The sequence below is a fragment of the Ursus americanus genome, chromosome 3 (assembly GCF_024610735.1).
Source record: "Ursus americanus isolate L20-20 chromosome 3, mUrsAme1.1.p, whole genome shotgun sequence".
Lineage (NCBI taxonomy): Eukaryota > Metazoa > Chordata > Mammalia > Carnivora > Ursidae > Ursus > Ursus americanus.
The window spans coordinates 31,793,656-31,806,923 of record NC_142129.1 but is presented as its reverse complement, the minus strand read 5'-3'; the positions used below and the strand labels follow the sequence as shown (position 1 = coordinate 31,806,923).

The 13,268-nt window shown below is 36.8% G+C and overlaps 1 protein-coding gene across 1 annotated transcript in view; it reads left to right on the top strand.

Annotated features, from left to right (window-relative positions):
• CFTR (CF transmembrane conductance regulator) overlaps positions 1–13,268 on the top strand; it is a 162,591-nt gene that overhangs the window by 97,648 nt on the left and 51,675 nt on the right. The window contains exons 16-19 of the mRNA XM_087860871.1: positions 5,569–5,606; positions 6,075–6,325; positions 7,788–7,867; positions 12,863–13,013. Coding sequence (XP_087716997.1) covers positions 5,569–5,606; positions 6,075–6,325; positions 7,788–7,867; positions 12,863–13,013 — 520 coding nt within the window. The remainder of the gene's footprint in view (positions 1–5,568; positions 5,607–6,074; positions 6,326–7,787; positions 7,868–12,862; positions 13,014–13,268) is intronic.

Genomic DNA, 13,268 nt, shown 5'->3' with positions numbered 1-13,268 from the left:
TGTTCCATAGATGAGAGAAACCATATGATAGTTGTCTTTCTCTGCTTGACTTATTTCACTTAGCATTACCTCCTCCAGTGCCGTCCGTGTTGCAGCAAATGTTGAGAAATCGTTCTTTTTGGTAGCTGAGTAATATTCCATTGTATATATGGACCACATCTTCTTAATCCAGTCATCTGTTGAAGGGCATCTCGGCTCCTTCCATGATTTAGCTATTGTGGACAATGCTGCTGTGAACACTGGGGTGCATATGGCCCTTCTCTTCACTACGTCTGTATCTTTGGGGTAAACACCCAGTAGTGCAATGGCTGGATCATAGGGTAGCTCCCAGTTATTTTTTAAAAAATGTCTTTTTAATGGACAAAACACATTGATAATGCCATTTACTAGGCAAGAAATGATATCCTATGATGAGGTTTTTTGGCCAGTATCCTGGGGGCATTGCTAATAAACAGGCTGTCAAAATTTTGAGTGATAAACCTTGGTGATAGTAGACAAATAGCAATTGTTTTAGTGATGTGCACAGTTATATAGCTAAACACTGATGTTCACAATTACGGCACCTTCTTTGAATCAAAATTTACACAGTTTTTCTTTTAGATTAAGCTTTTCTTAATACCAGTGTGCCCCTTTCTCATTACTATTGACATATCTCATCCGTGTACATCATGGTGCAGGTGCTAACCCCAGAAGATAGCTTAGTTCTTTTAAACCTTGTTTACAGCCTCATACTCATCATGATCAGAAAACCTGAAGACAGGTTTAGATACATTTCTTCCTTGACAACAGCAATTTATCCATTTATAGTTTTCATAGGTACCATACTTCAATTTAGATTTTATATTTTATAGAGTACATTCCATATGCTTCCCTTTCTTACTTCTTCAAAGTGTGAAACAGAAAAAAATTAGTTTGATTTATGCAGTTTGTTACCACATATCATTGTGTTATTTTGATAAGGGAGTCAGTCTACCTTTATATTTTTATAAGATTTTTTTTTTAAAGATTTTTATCTATTTATTCGACAGAGATAGAGACAGCCAGCGAGAGAGGGAACACAAGCAGGGGGAGTGGGAGAGAAAGAAGTAGGCTCATAGCGGAAGAGCCTGATGTGGGGCTCGATCCCATAATGCCGGGATCACGCCCTGAGCCGAAGGCAGACGCTTAACCGCTGTGCCACCCAGGTGCCCCTATAAGATTTTTTTCTACCGCAAAGCAATATTTTCTGAAAGCTCTTCGATATTAACCCCAATGGTTTAGGCTATAAAAATTCTTTCTTTTTTAAAGATTTTATTTCTTTACTTGGGAGAGAAAGAAGCAGAGAGGAAGAGAGTTGAGCAAGAGGATGTGGAGGGGCAGAGGGAGAGGGAGAAGCAGACTGGCCGATGAGTAGGGAGCCCAACATGGGGTTCGATCCCAGGACCCTGCGATCATGACCTGAGCAGTAGGCAGCCACTTAACCAACTGAGCCACCGAGGTGCCCCAAGGCTATAAAATTTCTGTCATGTTGGGCTTTCTAGTGCTGCTGCTTGGCAGTACATCACTGAGTAGGTAGAGAAGAACTGCAAATAAGAGTAGGAGACAAGTTTCCTGCTGCTTCTTATGACAACCAGAGGGTATTGTTGACTGGAGTACCTCAAGATCCTAAATTTAGTATTTTAATTCTGTAACTTTTAAGAAATGTGTCAGAGTACTGCTGTATCCTATTCTTTCATGATTTATCTTCTCTTTGTTAAGAAGGAAACCCTGGGTAGCTTTACATTACTAGTAAAATGGACATGTAATATACTCCCATAATACTTCTGCTATAACTGATTTATTAGATTAATAATAATCATTTTAACGCAGCTTTCCCTAGCATGGGTCTGTGTTTTAGGACATTATTTGATCTGTGAAGCATTGAAATCTGTGTATGAAGTCAGGACAAGGTGTCACTTTGCTATTACTGCCTGCCATTCATGTAGCCATTTGCTCATTCAACACATATTTTGTTCAGTATGTCAGGCACAATTCTGTGTATACAGTGTGTACTGTGTGTATAGTGAACAAAACAGAACTTATGGGTGGAATGTGCTAATGTACTTATGTTTATAGTGTTAACAGAACATTTATAATACTGTACTCCTTTGGCGAAAACTCAAAATAGCAGTTGTATTTTAATAGGTATTCATTTACATACAGATCTCATTGTGTGAACTAAGAGGTAGCTCTGAATTCTGTGTATATAAAAACTTGTAGAATAAACTGGTTTAGATTCTTTAACTATACCCTATATTACATGACATGTTATCTGCTTTTTCGAATGTAGTCTTTTTTAAAGATTTTTTTATTTCAGAGAGAGAGAGAGAGTTGGGGAGGGGCAGAGTGAGAGGGAGAGAGAGGGAATCTCAAGCAGACTGTCCACTGAGCGTAGAGCCCAAGGCAGGCTCGATCCCACAACCCTGAGACCATGACCTGAGCACCTGAGCTGAAGTCATCCATCAGATGCTCAACCAACTGAGCCACCCAGGGGCCCCAGTACTGGCTACTTCTTTTCCATCTTGGCGTCATTTGCACAGTTCACGAATCATCATCTTGGTCATTCATGGAGCTGTCCTTAGAGATGCCATCATCAGATTATTACATGGATATGTAATAAATACTGTCTATACCCCTATAATTATTATAATCTGTGCATCCACTGTCCAATACAGCAGCCACCAGCAATATATGACCATATAAATTAAAGAAATTAAGTAAAATAAAATCAAATTTAAAATTCAGTTCCTCAGTAGCACATATAGCCACATTTGCAGTGATCATGTGTGAAGTGGCAACAATATTGAACAATGCAGATTTGGTTCATTTTTATTATTGTATAAATTTCTTTTGGACAGTGCTGATTTAGATTGTACTGTTTGCTAGGTGATATGGATTGAACTTTAAAACCCTAAAAAATAAAAATAAAGACCTTTTGCTCTTCCCTTTTAATCACCCAGGACTGTCACTCAATCATAAACTGCATGAACTTTACAACTTTGAAACATCTTGAAATGAAATGATAGAACTTGCTTAATCAATTGCTCCTATATGCTCCAAATATTTGTACTAATATCATTATATCAAGTCCTTGGAAGTGTTTTTGTTCCAGTCAACAAAAGTAGTTTGGGTTGGCAGTTCTGTGTCTCTCTCCACTAGTGGTCTCTATTCACAAATTCACAGCGTAATAACTCTGTATTACGCTGACTAGAGCAGTTCTTTGGAAAACTGCTTTGGTTATTGTTCATTAGTAAATATTATAAAATATTTGTTTCTGGGATTTATTCTTATCCTGAGAATGTTGGCAATGCCAGCAATATTGACACTTCTTTAATTGGAACAAAGGGGGACTATAATAACCCAAGAGTGACTCAGAAGTGTACCCTTACCTAAGTTCTTGAGTGATTTTATTAGTCTTAGAAAATAGGAAAGCATTTGTACTGGAACACAGACTTTTGAAATAGCCAGATTATTGCCTTGTTTCTTGTCAATTTGAATTTTCTTAAATTTCAAGGGAACAGCAATTGTTTTTCTTCCTTCCTAACACCGTGCATGGAGGCTATGTGTACAATGAAAAAAAGTAGAAAAGTAAGAATGATGACATTAGATTTTTCATATACTCCTGATATGTGAATTTAACTACAACTTGTACATCTCTTTAAAATACAGAACTCCATAATGTAATTTCTTAGTTAATGCCAAATGTTCTTTATATGTTTTTTTATATAGTACCGTTAGATACTTTGAGTATGAAAGAACACTTAGAGATTTTTATGCTGTGTTAATTTTCAAATTATTTTACTCACAGTTTCTTGTTTTTTCTATTAGATTCTTCGGTAAAGTTAGTTTTGGGAGAATTGTAAAATTACGGTCATTTCTAGTATTACGATTGTGACAGCATTAACACAAGATTGTCTCTCCACAGGATTTAGGAGAATAGGATACCAAATTGAAATAGAACTGAGTGCAGATCTCTTAAATATTGAAGGAACTAAACATATCAAAGTGGTTAAAAAATTTTTGTTTTCTCAGTTATGGTATAGAATATTTATCTCTTAGACAAAAGCTTCAACCTTGAGAAAGCCTGAATAGGACTAGTAGTGTATGTTTTAACCCGAAGTGTATGTTTTGTCTTTGTAACAACCTGCATCTGTAATAAACTGAATTTTTGTACTGTTGAGACATTTTTTTGGACAAATAATCTTCTTCTAATTTTAATTTATTTATTTTTAAGTTTTTATTTTAATCAACTGGTACTCATCACAAGTGCACTCCTTAATCCCCATCACCTATTTCACCCATCTCCACACCCACCTCCCCTCTGGTAACCATCAGTTTGTTCTCTGTAGTTAAGGATCTGTTTCTTGGTTTGCTTCTCTCCTTTTTTATTTTCTCTTTGCTTATTTGGTTTGTTTCTTAAATTCCGCAAATGAGTGAAATCATATGGTATTTGTCTTCCTCTGTCTTACTTCACTTACCAGTGTACTCTCTAGCTCCATCTATGTCATTGCAAATGGCAAGATTTCATTCTTTTTTTATGGGTGAAATATTTATTCCGCTGTATATATGTGTACTGCATCTTCTTTATCCATTCATCAATCGGTGGAAACTTGGCTGCTTCCATATCTTGGTCATTATCTATAATGCTTCCATAAACATATGTGTGCATGTATCCCTTTGAATCAATGTGTATTCTTTGGGTAAATACCCAGTAGTGCAATTGTTGGAACGTAGGGTAGTTCTGTTTTTAACTTTTTCAGGAACCTCCATACTGTTTCCCACAGTGGCTGCTGCACAAGTTTGCATTCTACCCAACAGTGCACGAGGGTTCCTTTTTCTCCACATCCTTGCCAACACCTGTTGTTTCTTGTGTTGTTGATTTTAGCCATTTTGACAAGTGTGAGGTGATATCTTATTGTGGTTTTGATTTACATTTCCCTGATGATAAGTAATGATGAGCATTTTTTCATGTGTCGGCTACTTGAATGTCTGTTCATGTCTTCTCCCCATTTTTAAATTGGATTATTTGTTTTGGGGGTGTTGAGTTTTATAAGTTCTTTAAATATTTTGGATGCAGTGTTGAAACTTTTAACTAATTTTCATAAATATTAATATCTTTTCCAATAATTAGTTTCATAGGAATTAGTCCCTTGTCCATTGCAATAAATGAAATTATTTATGACAACTAACTAAACAAATTATCTGCCAGTAGGCTGATATTAGTCTCTTTACAAGAAACAAAATTTATTATTTAAAACATTTAACTGTAATCTTAGCTCTTCTGTGAGGTTCCATGAATAGTTCCTGTTGAATGATGGAGAGAAATGGCAAAGTATTTAATACAGTAAAATTTGAATTCTATTAATTTAACATGTTCTTACCACAAATAATGATTTTTAGAACAATTATTGCAGCTGTTGTACCCAGGAAAGCAAAGCAAAGGAAAATGAAATTGTATTTTGCTGTTGGTTGTGGTGGCATTAGAGGTGGGTATGGGAAGAATAGGTAGAGATGTTGGAAAAAAAATCAAGGTGTATTATTTTATTCTAGGTGGCTGTTTCTTTGGTTGTGTTGTGGCTGCTTAATAAGTGAGTATTCCATGTCCTATTGCAAACTATATTTTATTTCTATTGATTATGTGGGTCTTATTAAATATTGTAGTGTCCATGGTGCTTCATTTCCCCATGGTATTATAGAAATGGAAAATTAAATTCTTTTGTTTAAAATTGTGAGCATGTGCAGTTTCTGCAGCTGTTTGCCAGTTCCTAAAGGATTTAGCTGTGTTTAGTTTCCATAAAATATAATAAAAATATTGAAAAGAACATTTTACATTTAGTATTTTCTCGGACTGCTTAGTAACAGTAAATTTTATCTGTTTCACTGGTGAAAAATGTACTCTACTTCATTGTGATAGTAAGCCCTCGAGATCAAAGGCATAACTCATGCTAATGAAATATGTTGTGTTTCTTCAGACTCAAGTGCAGGTTTGTCTCCATGTATGGGAAATTCAGTGGGAAAGTTTGGTTGCCAAATAACAATTTCTTTTTGCTTTGCAGAACAGCTTCTCAAGAGAAAGGGAATAGTACTCAGAGCATAAATAGCAGTTATGCAGTGATCTTCACCAATACCAGCACATATTATGTTTTTTATATTTATGTGGGAGTAGCTGACACGTTGCTTGCTCTGGGATTCTTCAGAGGTTTACCACTGGTGCATACTCTAATCACAGTGTCGAAAATTTTACACCGCAAAATGTTACGTGCTGTTCTTCAAGCACCTATGTCAACCCTCAACACGTTGAAAGCAGGTATTTGACTAGGTATACAAAATGATACCGCTGATCCACAATCAAAAAGTCCTATGATTTTGTTGGTTTTCTAGAAGGAGCGTTGGGTTTTGATGGAGGCATCTGCCCTGTTGAACTTCCTTATGACTGGCATGCACATTTCTTAGATGCTGCTCCTCGTGTTTCTGTTGGGGATGGGAGTGTAGCAACAGGAACAGGCCCGCTGGGTTAGTTGTCCTTCTCGATTCAGATATTTGGCCTAGCCCCTTCTCGGGTATCTTGTTGCCAATATATAGTATTATTTAAAAGAGAAGAAGATTTGAAGTGACCAAGGGAAATATAAAATTCTTTTACTGATGAAGTCTTCTGATGCGGTAGAATAATCTAGTTTCATGTAACTGCTCAAAGATGATCAAATAAATTTGTTCTAAGGTTTTGCTTTTTGTTTTTGTTTTTGTTTTTGTTTTGGTGGAGGTGGAGGAATAAATCCAAAATACATTTTTAAAGTATTTTTGACACTACTATAGAGGTTGGTAAAAGGGCAAATACTTGCCCTTTAAGATAAATAAGGTCTGAGGAGCTAATGTATAACATGGTACTGTAATTGAAAACACTATATTATATAATTGAAATTTACTAAGAGAATAAAACTTAAATGTTCCCACCAAAAAAAAAAAAGGTAAATATGAGAGATTAGGGGGAACTTATTTTGGGTGGCATTAAATATTAAACTAAGAATTCTGGACTTTACCATGTGGTTAATGGGGGGGTTGAATGATAAGATTCAGTATCACTTTGTTTGTACCGTATTATGTTTTATCTAATATTTTCTTTAACTTCCCGTAGACAATGAATTCCTCAAGGGCAAGGAGCACGGCTTATTCACCTGTTATCTCAGTGCCTAGCATTATGCCTGGCACATAGTAAACACTCCCTATATAACTTTTTTTCATTGAAGGAAAACATGATCAGATTTATAAACATGAGTCTGGAATTCAGAAGACAGGCTGAGGCTTAGATTGCCAGTAAAGAGGGTGGAAAGAGAGAACATGGCAAAGAAGGTCCACATCACATGCAGCCAAAAATTAAGAGTTGCCATGGGTTCTGCTTAGGTATGTCAGAAAGGTGTAGAAGTCAGAGGAGAGGGAGAGCATATATTATGGAATACAGATGCAAGGGAATGACGATAGTATGTCCAGTAAACTATCATTAAATTCAAGCTTGCAAGTGTGAGATGTTGTAGTAGGGTGAATCTTACATCAATCTGCATTTTATGAAGGTTTAAATGTAGGAGACCATAACTCAGCACAGTTGCTTAGAATCTTTGTACAATACTAAAATTTTCAAGTCCTTATTTCTCTTATTACATGCTAATTCTTATTTGAGATCTGAATGCTTCTGCTATCATCCAAATTGATCAAATATTGATATGTCTCTTCAAGATTACTGTTTTTTGAGGAATTTATCTTCCTTTATATTATAGGTGGGATTCTTAATAGATTCACCAAAGATATAGCAATTTTGGATGATCTTCTGCCCCTTACCATATTTGACTTCATCCAGGTTTGTAAAAATAAGAATTATTAAGTGTCTTTACATTTGTCATACGTTTAGTAATTAGAAAAAGAGGTAGATTAAGTTTTGCTTATTTTTCTTTTGAGAGTGGAAGTCCTATCTATTGTGTGAATTTTAACAATATCAAAAGTCTTCAAAACGGAAATAAAATTAGTAAATTCAGTGATAAGTCAGAACCGTTTACCTGACCCAAACCTAAGGCAATTCCGCATTTAGATATAATAGCCGTGTGGTTGGGAATGGTTTGAAAGTTGGAATAGACCATCTTTCCCCAAATCACTGTCCACAAAGTATGACGTTTTTGACATTGGCATTACTGTTTGATGGAAGTCACCTGCCTCCAAAGGGCCCATATTAAAAATGAAGAGCTATTCCTTGTTGGGCTACAGTTTCAACCAATCTTATCCAGGAACACATTGGCCCCAATTAGTGAGCCAGCATCCTCACTTTAAGGACCATAATATAGGGACAGAAGTACAGATCCATTTTCAAGCAGATGAGAGGGGAAAGAGCCCTAGAGAGGACTGTCCCTGGGTGACAGATCTGAAGAGCCACCAGGGAAGCCTGGCTCTGAGCATGTATCCCTGGGGTGTGGTGATTGACTGGAGGTGAGAAGGAGATGAAGGTGACCTAGGGGATGCACACTAGGACTCCATGAGTGGCAGGACTTAAGAGTGTTGTGAGTTAGTGACCTTGGCTATTGGACTGGGTTTGAAAACAGTTTCCTGTGTGGCTTAGGTCAAGCAAATGCCACAGTCCCCGTGATCTCCTTGGAGAGACAGCTGGAACATTGCGGCCCATCTTTGGATGAGTCATTCTCTTCTCCCCCCCCCCCCCCATAATAATACTTTATTGGAGAGGACCTGTAAAACAAAATAAGGGCTACCACATTTGTGTGTGTACACAACTGACAATGGCAGGTGCAGAAAAACCAGATTGTCAGTTTGCCTCATCTGAAATGATTGGCACAATTAAATGCGTTAACTGTTCCGTGTGAACTTTAGCATTTTGGATTTCCTTCAGTTGCTCTGTTTAGAGATATAACTTAGCAATTGCTGCTGGAATTTTTTAACCGATGCTTTGAGGTCATGCATTTGAAGGAGCATGTTCCGTGTCTTTCTTTAATTGTAGTTCATTAGTTCCTCGTTCTAGGAGTGTAACTGACTGGTCCCAAATATAATATTATTAAATACAAACTGGTACAAACTGGTGCAAACTGGAACATGGACATCTTGACATGATTGCAAAAAGATTCACAAATGTTGGCCTTTGATAATTTTTTTTTTTTACTTTCGTAGTTTACTATTTTCTGAATCAGCGTGAAGCTTGCTTCAGAAATCCTGTAGGAGAAATATTTTTTAAGTCTCTATTTTATAAATTAACACCTTTTAGACACATGCAATGACTCTGAAATCCTTTCTGTTATAGCAACGGGAATAGTTTCTGCTCAACTTCTAATGTTGCGGTTCATTAGGGTGGTTTCACAAGTCATTAGGCAGGGCTCTTTTATTTATTTCATTTCCCTATTTTATTTATGAGAGGGCCTCACATTAAGGAAGCATAATATATGACAATTAAATAGCAGTAAAAAATCTGATTAGTTTTGATTTTATTTAAAAATCAGTCATTCCTCACAGGAGTTAAGAAACTTCTCTGGATTGTGAGCTTCTCTGGTTAATTATGTTTTCATTAAAGAAATTTATTCGAGTCACAGAATTACAGGAACAGATCTTTGCACAGAATAAAGCATACCTGTAAACTTCCTTTAAAAATTAATTTCTATTCTTTTTCCTAACAATAACATTTTAGCAAATTTGCTTTCTGGATTGGAACATGGTATAATGGAAATGGAAGATCTGAATTATATTTCTAACCCTAAAATAAGGTAGATAAATGTGATGATGGTTACTTTCAGTACTCAAGTTCCGTGCCTAGGATTGGCGTGCTGGAAATGGCCCATATATGACACATTTGCTCAGGCCATCCTTAGGTACTAAGGTCAGAAGCTAATAATTTAGCACTGTGTACAAAACTAAAGGCACTGGTTTAATATAGTTGATATTCTCATAGCACATAGAAACCTTAAATCCTGTCCTGGTTTTTAATTCAGAGTGGATAAGAAGTCATTTTAGGCCAGATATATTTTTGAGACAGAGAAAAACCATGTCTTAGCATCCTACCTATCTCCATGTTTGGGTGAACAATCTTTTTTTAAACAGAAGCCGATGTATTTTAAAATATCCAGATCTTCTCTTTTCAGCCTCACAACCCTTAGGTCTTTTTGATTTCTTCTTCTTATCCTAATATATGATTCCACACTGAGTCCTACTACTTCGATTTCTTCTGTGTCTTGCACATCTTTCCCCTCCCCATTCATTCTCTTAATCCCATTAATCCTTTACTTAATTCATTTATGAATTAAATTCCAAACCTGGTATTCATGTCCTTGTTTTCAAATAGATATTTATTTATTTAGCTATCTATTCATTCATTAACTTACTGCAGATTTTAGAGTGATCCTTCATTCTTCTCATCTGCTCTAGTTTCCCAGGCAGTGCTAGGTACCCTTCAGTGACAGGAATGCTTTTGAGCTGCTTTCAGTGGGTGAAAATGTGCTGCCTCTTTCCTGGGACCATGAATGGATGGTGCCTTGCAGGCTTTACAGTCTGTTGATTTTTTTTTTTTCCCTGAAGAAATTTAGGATTTGGGTAAGGATGATTGGGAATTAGAAATCTGTGCTCAGGGGCTCCTGGGTGGCTCACGTTAAGCGTCTGCCTTCGGCTCAGGGCGTGATCCTGGAGTCCTGGGATCGAGCCCTTCATCAGGCTCCTCTGCTGGGAGCCTGCTTCTTCCTCTCCCACTCCCCCTGCTGTGTTCCCTCTCTCACTGGCTGTCTCTCTCTCTCTGTCAAATAAATAAATAAAATCTTAAAAAAAAAAAAAGAGAAATCTGTGCTCATATTTTCATCTTGTCTTGAATTCCTTCTACTTATTTTGTTGTCCTCTCATGAATGCACCTGAAATGACCTTGTTCTTATCCACTGTGAATTAAAAACTAGAACAGAATTTAAGGTTTTTATGTGTAATGAGAATATCAAATATATTAAACCAGTGCCTTTCGTGTGGCCCTCAGTGCCTAAGGATGGTTTTTTATGGAGCAAATAGAATTATTTTTCTTAATGCTTAGACTTCTTTTTCACTTATTTCTCAGTTTGAGCTATGTTCTGGATGATTCTAATTGCTGGAAATTTATCTTGTGTTTCATAATTTCCAGTCGTACCCACCTTTCTCATTCTTTTCTAACCCAGTGTGATATCTTGGGTAGTCTGACTACCCAATTCTACCTATTCTGTTGTGACATAGTTGCAGTTTACAACTGTCAACAGCAAATAAAAGACCCCGATCCTAATGGAGTAATGTTTCCATGATGCCAGTGCAATAGCATTTGTCTTTCAGACATACTGGTATTTAATGTGATGGTCCATTTTAATTAAATCATATTCCCTAGTTAATCATGCTTGGAACTTATTTTTTCTCTCCCCCTGCCCCCAAAGATCCTATTTCTAGGAAATAAATGTCTTTGGTTAAAAAACCGTGGTTTGCCATTGATGAAGTCTTGTGGGGTAGTAAGTAGGCCTTTGGGGCTTTCTCATTGTATTGGTGGCATTCATAGGGCAAGAACAGAATAGGGAAGACTGTCCTTAGATTATTGAGTCATCATCTGTACTTGGTCCAGTGTCTGGCACAGTAAAGATTTATCGGAGTATTTGTTGATGAGCGAGGGGCTGGTATGGCAGAATTGATTGGAGACATAGAGCCATTTTCCCTAGAAAGGTGTCATTAAGAGATCATCTGAAGTTTTAGATGAAAATAACAACCCACTTGAAGAAGATTTATGCAGCTCTTAGCTACACCCCTATCCCCACTGCCATCTACCAAAATGTTGTACATTTCCCTGTATCAGCTGGAAAAATGCATGTGTCACCTGTGGAAACCGATAGAGAACTGGCTTACTGATTATCATATGGATGTTCTAATAAGTTTATTTTTTAACCCTTGTTGTGACATTACTTTATTTATACTTTATTCAAATGGGTTACTGTAGAGCCAATGTTAGCAGACTTTTTTTCTTTTTAAAGCGTATGGATTTAGTGTCATGTGGAAATACGAGAATACAAGCTTGATTCCGAAGAATACCAATATGGTTAGCTTGTTTCTGAGACTGCCAAGGGCTCCAGTGTTTTGGTGGATAATGTGAAGAGATATCTCTAACTGATGGGCTTGACTGAAGCACAAAGTTCATTTTGACAACATATAAAATGGAAATAAATCAGCCGTATCCTCAAAATCTTTTTTTTGAGCCTTTAGATCATCTCCAGTTATTTTGAGGAGTGAGAATAGAAGAGTTGGGGAGGGGAGTAAAATGTATAAAATAGAATTTTTAAAAATCTTAAACATGAATCACCTGTGTTTGGAAAAATTAAGTAGCTTGCCTAAATGACCAAGCCCTCACTTAAATCAGATCTTTCTGCCTCAGAAAGCTCCACGATGAATGCTGATTTTCAGAAAGTGTCTAAACAAAATCAGTCCTAAAACTTCACATTGATGCCAAAATTATTTCAAAATTAAAAAACATTATTTTAAAAGAAGGCCAGGCTAGAAAAAAAAATCATATTCACCCATGATTATTTATCATACTGCATTTTAAGGCATATGGGAAATGAGACTATCCTGAGATCCAAGAACACCATGCTTTCAAAACTTCAGAATGTTATTCAAAGCAACATGACCAGTTTTTTGAACTTTGATAGAGCTTACGAAAAACGTTGCTTTCACGTGGCTGCCTTCCTACTAGGAAGATAGCTGTCCCTTGTGAAGAATGAGCAGAATGTGAAGAGCCTCTTCAGAAAGAGCTCTGACATACCTTGTGCGCTTTGCAACATGAAAGCATTTACTCACCCAAGCATTTTCTTTGATCCGGCAGTTGTTACTAATTGTGATTGGAGCTGTGGTAGTAGTCTCGGCTTTGCAACCCTACATCTTCCTAGCAACAGTGCCCGTGATAGCAGCTTTCATTACACTGAGGGCCTACTTCCTCCACACCTCACAGCAACTCAAACAGCTGGAATCTGAAGGTAGGAGGCTGCATGTACACCGCTCGCCGTGGAAAACAACTACAATGGCTATTTGTGATTCTTGATCTTGCACCTACTTTTCCCTTTTTCCCCCTGCTTTTAAACTCTTGCCTTATGTAACAATGGCTTTTAAGAACATGTATGCAAAAGGGCACAGTAAATTACAAGGTGCACGTAGATTGTGTTTGTTCATGACCATGGGAATTCATTTTGGTTTTAAAACAAGCGTACGGTCTTATGAGGGTTGGAGTATAG